At 46.7% G+C, this 16,287-nt stretch overlaps 1 protein-coding gene across 4 annotated transcripts in view; it reads right to left on the minus strand.

The window, feature by feature from the left end:
• The window catches only part of C2CD2 (C2 calcium dependent domain containing 2), a 43,552-nt gene extending 27,561 nt beyond the window's left edge, over positions 1-15,991 (minus strand). For all 4 annotated transcript variants that reach the window (XM_076354443.1, XM_076354452.1, XM_076354460.1 and 1 more), the window contains exons 1-4: positions 15,617-15,991; positions 13,366-13,464; positions 2,709-2,828; positions 2,184-2,285 (exon numbers count right to left, since the gene is read on the minus strand). In XM_076354443.1, the coding sequence (XP_076210558.1) occupies positions 2,184-2,285; positions 2,709-2,828; positions 13,366-13,464; positions 15,617-15,901 (606 nt within the window). In that variant the 5' untranslated portion in view covers positions 15,902-15,991. The remainder of the gene's footprint in view (positions 1-2,183; positions 2,286-2,708; positions 2,829-13,365; positions 13,465-15,616) is intronic.
• Between the last annotated feature and the right edge of the window lie 296 nt (positions 15,992-16,287).

A 16,287-nucleotide genomic window follows, 5' to 3' on the forward strand; every position in this document is an offset into this window, starting at 1 on the left:
CCCACAGAAACTCTGCTTTGTTCACACCGTGCTCCCTCAAACAACTGCCAAGGAAAGAGGCAGTGGCACATTTCTGCAACTTGCAGATAATACTCTTCTACTTTAAAAAAGTATTAAAGTAAATTAGGCTGTCTAAAGCCTCAGTTTCAGTAATTTCATTACTTATGTTATTTAAATAAGCAGACAAATTGTGGTTAGTTTTCACTGTTTTGGAGGTAATTTCCTCCCCTGCCCTTACCCAATCACTGTTTGATGAAGAACACCGTCAAATTGTAAAATCCCAGCTGCCCCTCGTTTTGCCATCAACCTAATCTGACATTTGTTATTTAATGGTAACAACAGCAACAATAGTCATTGGACTTCTACCATAGGTATTTTCTGATGTTTCCACAGTTATTTGGAAAGTGGTTTGGTTGAGGAGCCTCCTGTCAGCCCAACCTCATTTTTAGCCATCCTTACTTGGGAAGTAACGCTCCATCACGACACCCTCCACAAGGCAAGGCGTAATGGCTTAACTGCCAACCAAAAAGGCTTAAGACAACACGTTTTACTGGGGGTTTGACATGGGCTAGGGACGTACAGCCAGCTACCGTGGCCAGCTTGGGGCACACCACCACATGAAGTCACAGTAGCACAACCGTGTGCAAACCCAAGCCCTGCCAGTCAGCCAGGTTGCCAAACACAACTCGGGTTCACCCAGCTATTATAAACAGAAAATAGGTTGTTATTATATCCACCTTGTCTGACTGATGACAAAACCACTGTGTAGATAATCACAAGCACTTAAAGGTATTTATTTGCACATACAATATTGCTTCCAAAAGAGGAAAAAAACAAGACACAAAAGCTGACATTTAAGTTTAGGAGCTGAAGCAATTTCCGAGGTGTAGGTTGCTCACAGCTTTTAGCTCTTTGTTTATTGCCTCCCCTCTTCCCTAAGTGCTAATAGAAACTTCAAAGTGGAAATAAAGCCCTTAGCTATTAAGAACTTAACAGGCTCATTTCAAAAATGCAGGCAAAGCACAGCAAGTTACAACTCCTTTTCAACTCTGGACTCGGGCATCTCTCAAAAAGCAGGTTGTGAAGTCCAGTGACTGTACCAGAGTCATCTGCATTTGCCAGTAAGCACTTAATGACTGTTCAATATGTGGATAATCAGCATGCCACCCCAACACGTGAAGGTCATTTACACTGCTATGCACGCACAGTAAAATCTACATTAAAAAACACTTCAAAAGACTTGTCTGTCTTTAGTTATGAGTTTCACATTTTTGTGTACAAAAACTGTGGCAATAAATTATTATGATTCTAGGTCACTCAGTACAGGTCTTTAGAAGCAGCTCTAGTATACAATAAACCTATTTTTTAACGAGGCCTTCAGTCACAAAACCAACTTCACAAAACACAAGCAAGTGTTCACCCACTGTTGTAAGAAAGGCTTAAGTCACCACGTTTGTGCCAAGAAAAATATAATTGTGAAGGGTCAAAGGCAGAAGAAAGCCTCAGCCATGAAGAAACTCTTTCAGGGGATGTCCCAATAAAAAAACCCCAATGAATCAGTGTTTATACACTAAGATAAGGTGCAATTTCAAAAGCATCAAGATATTTTTAGATGACCCATAGTTTCCTTAAATAATTGTATTTTTTTCAGAGCTGTTTCTGAACTATTGTTGCCAGATTTCAAAATTTATTTAAGTTAAAGAAGGGGCAACTTTGTAATTACTTTGATGGGTATATCATTACAATTGGGGTTTTTTTGTTATTTTAGAAGTGCTCTGAGAGAAGGTATTTAGGAACAGACATTTTTCACACCTTTGAATTTGGATGAAAAATGTTTGCCAAGTCATTTGTCTGTCAAGTACAGACTTGATTTATCTTAATGCTTCAGTAATCTTGAGAAATGCTCCTAGATTTCAGAGATGTAGGGTTTTGATGGATGAGCCATGGCAGATGTCACTTAAGCAGTTCAAGACAGCACTGCTGACAGGTAACTGCTCCACGCTTCCACCGAAGGCAGCCAGCAGAAAGGAACGGGCATTTTTGTTTCAGCTCTTCCAGCCCCACCTGATACCTTAGCTCTAGACACTTCTACTGCTAACCTAAAGCATTACACTGGGTTTTACACTGAAGGGATGGAGACCCATCTTCTCTACCATTACAACAAATAAAACTTACTGACTGACCTCCTGTACTGTTGGCTGGATTTCAAAGTTGGTTTCATTGGCGTTAATGAGGAACCACTCAACTTTGACATCTTCTCCTTTGTCTTTCACATAGAGCTGAATCTGTGGATAGGAAAGCAGTTACTGGAGGGTGTTCTGGTGTCTTGTAAAGAAATTGTAGGTCAAGCTCCACACTAAGGCTTGCCAAAAGAAGAATGATACCAGTTTCTGAGTAAATAAATTCAAAGTGACAGTCTAAGAAGGCAGAAGTTACTTAAGCTTTGAGAGTGCATGCCAGTCAAAAAAGGGTATTGTTGTTCTATACATCTGAGTAGTCTACCCAACGTGTTATTTATCCACAGTCTCCTAAACAGGTGGCTTAATTTATGAATTTATCACTTGCCCCAGACGGAAACTGTAATATTATCAAATGTTTTACCGGAATTAACATGAGTTTGTATGCATTTTGCAAACAGGAGGTTCAGCTCAGCTGCAAAATGAGAGGTAACAAAAGGAAAAAGAGAGAGAAAACACTTAACACTTTACCTGCAGGTGAAGTGGAGACAACTTCACGCTGTACGACTGACCTTCTCCAGCCACGGGCGAAGTATGTGAGACAGTGACAACAAATTTAACGGAATCCCCCACAACGTTACAAGAAACCACCTAAAGAAATGAAAGGGGGTGGCGGGGAGACAAAGGAAGGGAAAAACAAATTAGTCTTCAGACGAAGGTTTGGTGAAGGCAAGAAAGGAACTAAGAAAAGGAAGTACTTTAAGCTACCAGAATTATGCTAAATTCCGTAGGTGGGAGATTTCTAAGCAATTTCATTAACATCCCTACCTCCTTCTGTACATTCGCTTCTAAAAACCATAGTTCAAGTGTTCGCTTCTGGACATAGAATTTAGTACCCGGAAATTCTGGTATTTTCCAAAATTTCTTTTGTATTGTTATCCAATACAAAAGTAACTCCTCACCTGACAAAGACTCCTTTGTGTTTCACATATCTATATACGAAAAGCTCAAAGATCATAATTTTGCATGAGGGAGACAAAGATGTTTGTTCTTCTTCCTCTTCTGCTCCGAACTAAGTAGCCTACCATAGGGCAGCTGGTTTTACCAAACAATATTTGGTTTAGTGGTATCCTACAAACATGAAACTTTGGCATAACCCTGCTACTGCAGAAGAGGATTTTGTCTGAGTAATTCCAGTTCCCAGTGGGGTGGGAAGGGGCAGGAGCCTTTCAAAGTTTTTTCAAGTCCTTGACCAAACCAAGAAAGGCCCTGAAATTTGGTGACAAAGCTAAATGTCTGGGAAAAGTTTGTATGCCACTTGACTGCAGTAGACTTCATTGAGTACACTCCCTCACTTTTATGAGCAGTAATTTAACTTGTTATCACACTGAGTTTACAAACACTGAATGTTTTTTCCTCCCTCTCCTCTGCAAACTGACTGAGGTGCTGGAGCTGCCATGCAAAATTCCCAGAGCGTGCAGAAAGTGCCTGGCGGCACAGGAAAACCCGAGGGACAGAAGTCAGAAATCACTCATTACGCCAGAGAGAGAAGCCCACTTTGCAAACAGCTCTGCTGGTTAAAGACAGCTGCTTGTCACTGTCCCTCTGTGGTTACTGTCCCCACAGCTCCACTGCTGGAAAGGAGAGCCGAACCCTCCTTAGATTGACTCAGGCAAAGTTAACCAGGTTAATGCAATGCGCAGACAAATAATTCGCTGCAAGATTTGTTTGATGGAAACTCTGCACATATGCTATTAAATTATGTTTGTGCATTTATTGCTTCATTTATGGGCACTGGATTGAAGCTGAAGGCTTTAAAATTAATCATGTACCTTCTGGAAGACCCTTATCAGTCTCTCCTTAAATATATTTCATCTCCCTGGGCTCTATAGCATACATTTTAAGAAGCACCAGAGCATTATCAAGGGCTTCGGAGCACATCCATTAAGATAGAGACTTAATTACAAAGGAGTGGGGGGAGGGGGTGGACTTGACAAATAAAAATCCCAACCACACCCACAAGCAACAAGATTTGCCTTTTCAGGTTTGTCTTCTGCAAATTATAGTTTATAAGTGAACAAATCAGTTTCCCTCACCTCTCCCCTTCCCTAAAGTCTAAACCCCTTCAAAAGTGATTTCTGACCCTTAATCCCATATAATCAACAAGAACACCCACTATTATGATAAAACATAAAGGATTTTAAAGCATTTTTAATAGCTAACAAGACCAAAGAGCCTAACTGCTTATTTTACTTGTAGTTGAGTTGAAACACAGAAACAGAATCACTCCTTTCATTCACGACGATGGATTGGCATGGTCGCTCTTTAAAGACTTCAAAAATGAATAGGTTCTTCCCTCTTTTTCGAGGGCAGAGGAGGGAAAAGGACAGGTCTGATGCAAAAGCTGCTGACACTTGCATGTCCTAAATGCTGGGCTTTATCATCCATGCACACTTCATCCACACATGCATAGGAATTTCAGTGCATTCAAACAGGTTGGACTTGCTGCACGTGTGATGCAGAGCCATTCATCTGGAATTTCTGAATGTCTAAGAGCCAAGGTTGCCAGGTACGCAGTTGATTACTGCTTAAAAAAAAAAAGTGTGGCAGGAGAGCTGACAGATGACTTCATGTGCCACTTTTTTCTTAACCGTGTTTACTTCTAAGTAAAGGATGGAAACAGATATTGCAGGTGGTGGAACTTTCACTCTTCTTTCCACACCTTGTCAAGAGATGCTAAATCCACTTTTTTTATATTTGTACCTTTAGTTTAGGAGTTTAGTCTCCTTGATTAATTTATTTTCTGCCAAAGACATCTACCAAGTCCTACTCCCCTTCTCCCCTCACTTTTAATGAAATAACTGTGGTCTTCAGGTACAGAGGTCTGTTAGTTTTTAATCCATTCAGAAAATGGAGTAGTTCCATGTTTGTTAATGGAAAATAATATGTCTTTATATCAGGTGAATCCCTTTGTTCTGGGAGCAGGATGGATTTTGGAGTCAGAATACTGAAAGAAGTAGAATTCTGGGATAGAATTTGAAGAGAAAGCGATTCTGTTTTCATCTAAGATGCTGCCGTAAGTGGTGAGAAGTTGATTAAAGACACCGCAACTGCCGCTTCCCTTTTTAAGTGACATTCCTTTAGAAGTGTAGCGGATGATTTTGATAGACCAGAGCAGAAATATGTAGGCCGTTTTCCCCAGAACAGTCACATGAAGAAAAATACTGAAGCTTCCTGTGCAACGCTCCTCTTCCTCCATGCCCCCATCCAACCTGCTTCCTCAAATTCATTTTCTCTGCACAGATGAAGAGCAGGAGAAGGGAGGGTCAGGCAAAGCACCCCTTTCTGGTCAACAGGGAAGAGAAAGAGGAAGGATAGATGTTCACAAGAAAACAGTAGCACCTGGACTGATGGGAAGGGAGTTGCTCTTCAACTTCATTTATCTTCATCTCTCTCTCCCACCCCTCCTTACCAGGGACATCCCCAGTCATCAACACTTTGTGGTTTAGAGTCTAGAAAACCTGACATTTTTATAACAAACTGCTCTTTAAAAATTAAGCCCTTGCACCACTGCACAGCAGCTGTGGCTGGCTAATTCTGGACTCCCAGAGAGGTCACACTCCAAATCTCTTTTGTTATCTTACATCTGGACAAGCAAGACCACCTAAATTATCAGAAATAGGGTGAGGTGAAGTAGCAGCACAAAGAAACCAGGACCCTTCTACCAGAAGGACCAAGGTATTTTCTCCCTCCAGCACCTCTGTAGCTCTAGCCTCCCCCAGCACAAACACCCCGTCACCAGCCAAGGTCTCTCCATACACTTTGGGGGTTTCCCATGGAACGGGTTCCCAGCCCTTCCTCAGGTGCCTTCACCGGCAAGGCTGTGCCCCCACTCCTCCTCAGCCCTCTGACATCCCTCCCCACACTCAGCTGACTCCTAGCGCTTGATCACCCCCATGCCTGGGTTATTCTTCCTATCTCCTCAACACCCTCCAGCCTTGCCCCTCACCTGCCTCCATCCCTGACCACACTAGCCCACGATGTGGGTGACCTGCCGTGGCAAGACGCCCCGACCCGGCTGGGCTCCGTTCCCTGTCTGCCTGACACTGGCACCCAGCTCCAGTGAGCTGCAGATGCTGTAACACACCTTGCTTATACGTATCTAAAATTGTTAGTACAATTATCCCCAAAAAAATTCTCTTTCAGATAAACAACTGCAAGAACGAAGGAGACTGAAAAAGCACTACAGCTGGAATAAGACAAATATTTTTCTGAGAAACTCAAGTGTCCAAACTTGTGTACCCACAGCTATTAAAGCCCTTCCCCCTGCTTTGCCCTCCCTCTCTATATCTTGACTTTTTCCCTTTGCGGTTCTTCTGGACAGAGCTGCAAAATTTCAGTTTCTTTCCTTCCTGAAGCAGCAGAAGAAGATGCTTCATCTCAAGGAGAACCGGAGCGCCTCTGCTCCTCACACGTGGTGTCCTCTCACCTTGAGAAGTTTCAGTTTTGGCACCGGCACCACAGCAATTTGTGTGTTACACGTGGCCTTTTCATTACTCCTCCGGGACAGTTGTCCTCCCTCCCCTCTCCACATGAGGCAGCATGTCCCCTCCCATGGCCAAGCAGAGGGTGAAGGGCTGTGACTTCAGGGGGAAGTTCTGACAGCCCTGCGGGGGAAGGTATTCTTCACCTTCCCAGGCCCCGACTGCATCATGTGCGCGCAACTGCATCACGTGCGCGCGTAGAACTCTCAGCATTACGGGCCTCGATTGCTTTTTCTCTGGAAGGAAATCAGTTTTACAGTACTTGATATTTATTTCCAGAAATAGCAGGTTACTCAAGGTTACTCAGTAGCAAGCAAGCAATAAAAACCTTTAACAGTTTGCACAAGAAAATGAGTATATACCATGAGGCAACCACACAGTGAAAACTGCCTTGATCTCAACTGTAGGGACCAGTACACCATTAGATTCAGGACACCCACAATTTGTTTGTTTTGGAGTACTACTCTGAGAAGGAGAAGGTTCTTTTTTTGGCATGGAAAACTTATCTTGTCAATGGCCACACAGTTCGTGTGCTCAGCTTAAAACCTCACCATAAAAAAATTTCCCGTTCAGAAACTTCTGCCTTTTGATAGTCGTAACACTCAGCTGTTTAGAAGAAGAATTACACGATCTTCCTTGGTTACCAGAGCCTATGCATTAACTTCTCGAGGGGGTTTCTGTAGCTTCTTCACCATTTCCTCTTTACCCAAGCAGTTTACCAAGTGACACAGACAAACTGAAGAAAAGAAGACAAATGCAACGTCTAACCTAAGCACAGCTAGGGACGGATTTTTAGAAGCCAGTATCAAAGCAAATTTGCCTGCAAATATAATGAGACAACCCCGGAACAGTTTTCCAAAACGATGATAAACACCAGAGTGAAGGCAGGGTGAGTGACAGAATAAGTGTAGGAGAGAGAGAGTTACCACATCAGCAACAGAAACAAAGCAGAAACTGATAAAACATGAATTTATCCACTCCTTTGAGACCGACATACAAATTCAAAAAGTGGAAAAAAGGGGAGCGGGGATAAAACAAACAAGCAGGGAGTACAAGGAGACAGGACAGGAAGAATTTTCAACCCGCCTATCAAGTGAGTATCAAATGGCGTGAGGACAGGAAGCAGTAGTTATAGTTAAGAAGGGGGAAAATAAATAAATACCAGAAATAGACTTGCTAGTTTGGCCTCACCAACACACAAGTCTTTACAAACCAAGTGAGAGACAGCATAGCTGAAGACATGGAGACCAACAGAAGACTATAAACTGCAGGAGAGGTTTGCCAGTTTGCGCTACAGTAGCTTGGAAAGAGATTCAGTTGCGGAGACACAGGCACATCGTGCCGTTGGGGTGCCAAGGCATCCCTGACCCCTGCACCGAGCTGGCAGATGTGACACAAGCCTATAGGAGGCCTACACACATCTGCAGTAGCAGCTGGAAGACAGGCAGGTGTCCTGACAGTGCCAAAACCAGTATTATCTCCACTGAAGCAAACAAATCCCCACCCTGATGTCTTCCTTCAACAAGACACTCAGTTCTTAAGTAGGTTAGATCTATTATTTTGTCTGGCCTATTTTAGTAGGGTCACCCCACTGGTAATTAAGCATGTACTCCATCATTCCCATGTTAAGGTGAACGGGGATGTGTCTGAAAGGGAGAGGACAGTACAGTGAGCAGGGAAGTGAAAGCTGGAAGCAAGTTACAACAGAGCCTGTCAGGCACTGACCCTATTGCATAGTTAACGTCCAAAATTCCTCAGGAGAAATCTGAAAGAAAGCATGATGCTCAGGAAAGCAAGCTGGGAAGCAGCAATATAAAGAAAGATCAGGACATCACACAGAAAAGCTGAAAAACCTTGAAGACTAGAAGGGAAATGCAGTTAAAAATACAGAGCATGCGTGTATGAGAATTAACAAATACTACTCCTACAAAGGGCAGCTTATCACTGGGAGAACACCAAAGGAAGAGAGAACTGGATGCATCAAGTCAGTCACAGTGTGAAGCAGCCATGGGAAAGGCAGATTGGAAGCCTAAAATGCATCAAGAAAGTACTTTCAGAGACGCAAAGCAGTAATCTCCTTGCATGCTAAGACCTCACCTGTAGTGCTGTGTGTCACTTCACCCATCAAGTTTAAGAAAATGGATTTAACTGGAGCTGCTGCAGAGAATGAGTGCACAGGAGTGACTTATGAGGCAGGACAACATCATGAGAGGAGACTTAAGTAACAACTTATTTAGCCAAGGTAAACAAAGGCTGGAAGGAAATATAATTCCTTCACGATATATTTATTGACAGCAAGCACCATGGAAGAAAAGTAAATACATTAAGGATAATGGCCTCAAGTTGTGCCAGGGGAGGTTTAGATTGGACATGAGGAAAAATTTCTTTACTGAAAGAGTGGTTAAACATTGGAACAGGCTGCCCAGGGGAGTGGTTGAGTCCCCACCCCTGGAGGTATTTAGAAGACGTGTAGATGAGGCGCTTAGGGACATGGTTTAGTGGGCATGGTGGTGTTGGGTTGACGGTTGGACTCGATGATCTTAGAGGTCTTTTCCAACCTTAATGATTCTATGATTCTATAAAGGATTATATTAATACAGAAACTAAAAAAAAAAAAGCAAAAAAGCTGCATGGGCCATGATTCCACTTAGGCTTGTAAAAAAACCCCAGTCATTAAAGCAGCAAAGCTCTGGGACAGTTTTTCAAGCAAAACAGGGAGTTAAAAGACAATAGGAACTGCACATGATGGTCAGGGCAGTTCACCCCACCAAAAATAATCAGAAATAAACACATGTATGTAACTAGGAATGATTCCAGGTTAGTACTGTAGCGGTGACGATGAGAAACCAGTCTTTCCTGGAGCAGAAAACAGCCTTTGCTACACAATGTCTCTACCTGCTTCAAAGCAAGTGGAACTGGAAGCCCCAACGCCCCAGTGCGGCACAAATGCAGGCTGCCAGCTCATAGCAGGGTGGCTGCAAATGAAGCGATACCAAGATGAAGCTACGACAGGCGTGTGGGAGAGTAAGACCTTTTTGGGCATGCTGCACAGCTCATGGGAAAACAGGACCTCTCACAAGCCAGCAAAACAGTCCTCCTTTCTCTTCACCATTTCCCCCAGCAAGATTCATCACACAAAAATTAACATGAAGCTTTCATATTTGCTGTTGCCTGCTGTGATCCCAGTCATTCCCTGTATAGCAACTTATTATCACTCATTAAAGGAATGGCACTCTGAGGGCATTTTATTTCTATTTAAGCATGAAGCAGGAAAAGAAGGGAGACTTCTGTTTTAGTCTGCTCCGTCTAAACCCTCTGTGCCAAGTCCCCATCAAGAGAATCATCTTTTTTGTTGCCTTTTTTGTTGTTGTTGTGAAGTTCAAAGCCTCTGGAAATAGACTGCAGTAATGGAAAGGCTGGCAGAACTAGCTAAGAATATTGCTAATGTTTACTTTATTAAGACAAAACAACCAACACCACACAATGGAAACAGGCCACTTCATTCTATATATTTAGGCTCTGATCCGAAACTAGAGTGAAGGCAACGTATAAATAGAAGCATTGTCAAGAAGTAGTGTGGTGTAACCTTCAGCCACAGAGCAGCTCTGTCCCTATCACAATAGTTTTGGCCAAGCTCACAACCAGCAGCTTCCCCAACCGTGTCGGCAGCACTGTACTGTGGAGCATGTACCAGTTTTACAACTTTCAGCTTCTTCAAGGCAAGGACAGTATGTATATACCTATGGACTGCACATGTCAGCATGTGTCCTGGTCATAAACAGAGCTGTCAGCAGTAATATAATAATTACAGTCTGACTGTCAAACCCGTATTGTTTCAGAGCAAGACTGCATGCGAGCCTTCCCAGGCAGGAGGCTCGCTGCCAGCACCAGGAATGCTCATCACCTGGCTGTGCTTCATGGCCCAGCATTCAAGAGGACAGAGGACCACCCACCACAAAAGACATACCGCAGGGCTCTATCAGCATACAGCTGCATTAAGATATTACACATCCCATGTTTACTGCTATTTTGATCTCTCACCCTCAATCCTCCGCTTCCTTTGATGACCACAACCTCTCTGATGCAAGGTCAAATACATATTTAAAATGACATGCAATAAATCAAGACCTGGCCACTGAACCAAGGCACCTATATGCTCTTGCCATACAGATCACAGGTAAAGCAGCATGTTGAACCAGTTGCAGGAGAACAGTCTTGTGCCAGCTGATGCCTCAGGCAAGTGCAGAGCTCTGCAAGGTGCTACAACATTGATAAACATGTAGCATATGGTCACAAACTACATTCAGAGCCAGTCACACCAGTAGTGAGTTACAAACACGTATCAGAAGTTTGAGTCTGGACAAGCCACAGAGAGGTATTTCAATGTCATATGCACAGATTAAGAGTTTGAAGAGCAGGGCGGGGAAGAAAACACCACAAAAAACCCCCTTTGGACCCTTGTTATTACCTGAGGAATATGTAAGAGAGACAATTACTGTATGAGAGAACTCCTGAGGTGTTTAGAGAAAGGTATTCATTTAAGGAAGGAGGGAAAGTAGCTACCAGAGTGCCATTCTAAGGTTATTATACACTGAAATCCAAATAAATACTCAGGTTGTACCTTAACTCAAGGAGTAAGAATAATTCAGAGAAGTTTTTCCAGCAGCTGTGCACAAGATTATGGAAATGGGTTTTGGGACAGTTGAGAACAACCCAGTTTACGTAAGCAAACCTGTTTTAATCCAATGCATTTTAAAATGTGTTTATATTGGTTTAAGCTGCTGCGAAACCACATTAGATTGCTGGCTGCAGTGTAACAGCTTGATTAACATATTGAAATGGCTCAACCCAAGGTCAGACAAGGACCAGAGACTGCACAAGGGAGGGTGCCGGATTGCAAAGCCACAGGTAGAAGAGAGCAAGAGAACAGCCCTACAGCAGCCAGCAGTTCCCCGGGCTTAGGCTGTCATGGAGCCAGCACTCGCCACCTTCTGCTGCCCAAGGTTAACCACAGCAGGTTAAGGTGCCCACAGGGCACCGCAGGCCCTAACTTACCTCGCTGCTACGGCAGTCAGAATCTACAGTTAAACAACACAGAAGTTAACTGAGGACTGCAGCAGAGATGTTCCCAGTGGTACAACATGACTTCAGGGAAATCTAGGACTGCAGCGTTGTGCCTTGGTTCTGGCACACAGGCAAGATGAAAGTGGGTTTTAGCCTTGAGACGCTGCTCTCATCGTGGTCCAGCCATGGGCACAGTGCTCTGAGCACAAAGCTGGTCCCATGCACCCCTGCTGAACTTTGACGCTGGCCAAGGGCAGCCAGCAGACCCAAACCTCCTGGCCACCTCCCATGCAAACACATTTGCAGCCCTGCCCACCTTCCAGCAGCGTTTTAGACACTGCACTGCAAGACACCTGGTTTTTGTGCTGTTAGTCGCGAGCTTTTATTTGTAGCAGCTCTCCCTCGGTTGCTGGCTTCACACATTATACAGCATGCCACTTTTAGACCTAGCAGTCCCCTCTACCTTCCAATTTCCCATTGTGGTATCTTCCAGTGGCACAGAGTAACGCCAGTGCCAACTCTACAGCCCTACCAACTCCAGTCTCTCTAGTCCCACTGCTGGCACAGGGATCCCTGATAGGGGGAAAGGAAAAAAAATTTAAAAAAAGAAAAAAAAAGGGAAAAAAAAAAGAGAGAGAACAAGTGCACAGACAACTTTACACGTTGGCAATCCCCAGCTGCCACCAGTCAGGGTGTGCCTATAAGTTGTGTATCAGGCAGATAAGCATGCATAGTTTTCAAAGGAATCACAGTAGAGCTGCTTAACATCTAAATCAGATAAGCAAACCAAAATAACAAAGCAAAACAAGAACAGCATTAGGCTAATTTGATGCAGGTGCCTAAAGCTGAGCACCAGTTCAGATGTGAATAGTAGTTACAGTCACTAGGATGAAAATGCAGAAGCTATCATTGCTAATAAGCATACATACATTTTCACCCTAAGAGCCACATTCTGCCTTATTTTAATTTTGTATGCACTAAGCACCGGGAAAATCACTTCTCAGGATGTGGGGTGGGGGTGGGAGAGGAAGAAAGAGACCATTCCCTCCTCACTGAATACAGAATTCAGTAGAGTCAAGACTTCACCCTCAGGACTTTGCAGCTGTTCCACTGATCCCTACCCGGCTCTGACTTACGAAGCAAACCTGTAATCAGCCACGCAAACAGCAAGAGGCAGACAAAGATGTTTTCCTGTCCCAGAGGAGAAGCGTCCCTTTCCTTCTTCATGAATTCCCCACCCCACGCTTCAGCAATAGGATGGGGAACCATCGTACCGATGGTGGGGGGAAGAGGGCTGCTGTACAAGTTCATTGAAGGCACATCTGTAAACTTGGCATAACCCTGGTTATTGTTCATTCGGTAGAAGCCCTGGAGCACATTCTGCTCATGACTTGCAAAAGAAGTGAATCAATGGGAAGAGTTTGCACAGGTTCATTAGAGAAGCAGCCTCTTACCAGCCTTGACAAACTTAGGTCAAAGGTACAGAAGTATTGACAACTAAAACTCCCACTGATGCTAATAAGAAAAGTTAGCATTTCCTGCCCAGAAGTACACTGAAATAAAACAAAACTGAAGTTTACCTTCTCTTGAGCTGACTTTACAACACTAACAACTTGTTTAACTGCTAGCTCAAGTGGTTCTGGTGGGTCATCTTCCTCAAACGTAAGCAACTGTGAATCCTAAGAAAGAAAAAAGAAGCAGCATTGTTAGGTGACAAACCCATCGCTTGAAAACAAGTGATAAAAATACACTGTCGGTGAAGTTCCTGGAAGAACCGGAGACAGAATTGCAAATGTATGTCAAAACTTGTACGTATTAATTGCACGACACCTCACTACGTAATACAGGGTAGAGCCTGAAAACCTATACTTAGGACAAAACTATGGGCCTAATCATAACTCATCTTTCTCTGTAGCAGAATATCAAGGTACGCAGCACAGTGCAGAACAGAGCCCATGAGCAGGAGCAGAGTTCAGTTAAACTGTTCTTCTTGAGTAAGGATTAATCAGTGCTGTAGTTTCAAAGGGCGTTTTTAGTTTTGCCTAATAATACGGCTGCACGAGGCTATGCCAAAACTAAGAAAACCCAAATATCATCTTGCAGAGGTGAGGAAAGAAGCCTTCCCCTCCCCAGTCCTTCCTCGTGTGTGACGGCAGGCGGTGATGACAGCTACTCAGTCTTCACATAGACAGCAAGGAGAAGACAGTGTATACCTGGTTTGGCAGTGAGGTCATACTTTCAGAGACATCAGCACTTGCATTCTCCACCTGCTACCCACACTGAGCAGTCAGCGCCGCTTCCCTCGTCACCCGAGGTTGTTTTGCATGCAGGAATTTCATTAGCAGTGCGCCGCTGACATTGTTTTGGGAGGCTGACAGCGGGAGCCACGCCACGCTGCAGTGCCAGGCAGTGAACTCATCGCAAGAGATGGCTCCAGCTGCTCTCCCGGGTAGGAGGGTGTGCGTGCCCCTGTCAAAGTGGCTTTAGTCTCTGGCCAGGGACAGGAAGCTGCCTCTTGTTTCTAGTTACTTTCAGTTTCTAGCACCTATGCCCAAGCTGTCTGGGCTCTCCTCTTCCACAAGTGCAAGGCAAACCTTCGTTTCTTAGCACAACCCATGCTCTTCTGAACTACACCGTGCAATTTGAGAGGGCAGACAAAGTATTTTCTTTCCACTGCCCTAACTTAGGGTGATGTCTGGAAAGTGTTAAACTGCTGTCCTTATCTTTCACACACACGCGTTGCCCCACTTTTCCTTCTCCCCCAGCCTGCTCTCTGGCAAGTAAGAAGAAAGCATGCTGCAGCCACCGGGAAATGAACCTCCTAGACCTAGGGAGAGGGCTTCACACAAATTCGGAGACCTGGGTACACGCCGCTTCCTAGACAGTTTAGCCTCAGCATTTTCCACTGACACGGCAAGGGTTCAGTCCACAGGACCAGGGAATTAGGTTGCCAGGGCCTCACCTAAGCTCCTCACCTTTTAGACCCAGGCATACCATTACAAACCACCGAGCGGGATGACACGCTGCGCCCTTCGCAAGAAAGGTAGGATAGGATGAGAAGGGATGCCACATTTTGTGCATTTATCTGACCCGGCTTAAAAGCAAAGTAATGAAAAACTGAGAAGCCCACCATCCCGTGGCGGTCTGGAGGAAGCTAGCCCTCAGCATTACACTGACACACACAGGGGTTCAGCACAGCCTAAGACAACACGAAGGAAGCCCGGCTCCGGGAATTATTTGCCGAAGGACTGGCCGCAGGCCCCAAGCCGGCGCCCAAGGCAGGAAGTTTCCATTGTTGCCTCCTCCCCACGCCCGAACAATGTTATCGGCAGCGCAAGCCCCTGCCAGGAGCCGCGGGGGTCACGGCTCTCCTCCCCATCCTTCCCTGCTCCCACACTGCGCCTCTGGCCGGCCCCTTACTACAAATTCCTGCCAAGCAGCAACCAAACATACGTATATACATACACACGCATATCTACACACACATATATATATATACGCATACATATATACACACACAGAGAGGCACATGGAGGGGCAGTAACACACCGGCAGGTGCTGTCAGCACCGTGCTCACGGCACCCCCATATATCTTTGGAGCAAGTGCCAGTGTCCCTACAGCCGCTCCTCGCCCCGGGCAGGGAGAGCCCTCGCCCGCCCCGGCACGGCCTGGCGGGACGCCCCACGGCCGGGAGGCCCACGGCCCCAGCCCGGCGGGCGCGGGGCAGCTGCCGGCGGCGCCGCCCGGAGCTCCCCGGCCGGGCCCTGCGGCGGGGCGGCCCCCGTTTCCCCGCCTGCCCGCCGCCCCTCACCTGCGACCCCGGCACTCACCTCCCGCGCCGCCGCCTCGGCGTTGAGCGCCGCCACCCAGGCCCGCCGCCACTGCCGCCGCCAGCTGCCCAGCGACAGCGCCCAGGCCAGCACCGAGCCGCCCTCCTCCAGCAGCTCGTCCCGCCGCGGCGGTGGCTGCTGCGGCGGAGGCGGCGGCCGGCCCCGCCGCAGGGCCAGCAGCGCGTACTGCACCAGGTAGACGGCCAGGGTGGCCAGCGCCGCCACGAAGAGGGCGACCAGCACGCACCAGCGCAGCTCGGCCAGCCCGCCCGCCAGCCACGCCATGGCTGACCATAATGGGAGCCGCGCTACCGGCCCCCACCAAGGCGCGCGCGGCGGCGGCGGAGCCGGGCGGGGGCAGCCCGCGCAGGGCCCGAGCCGGGAGCGGCGGCACGGCGTCCGGCCGGCTGCCCGGGGACGCGCCGCGCCGCGCCGCACCGCCCGCCCACGGCGCAGTCACCGCCCGGCCCGCCCCTGCCGGCGGGGCGGCGAGGAGAGGCCCAGCCCCGGCCCCAACCACGGCCCCAGCCCCAGCCCCGGCCCCTGCCCAGCGCTGCCGGCGTGGGCGGCGGCGGGGCGGCCCACGAACGCCGAGGGGGGCTGGCGCGCTGCTGGCGTGGCCGGGCCGCCCATCGCCCGGCGGCGGGGGGGCGCTCGGCCCGGGGCTCCCC

This window comes from Aptenodytes patagonicus, chromosome 1 (assembly GCF_965638725.1).
Source record: "Aptenodytes patagonicus chromosome 1, bAptPat1.pri.cur, whole genome shotgun sequence".
NCBI classification, from domain to species: Eukaryota; Metazoa; Chordata; class Aves; order Sphenisciformes; family Spheniscidae; genus Aptenodytes; species Aptenodytes patagonicus.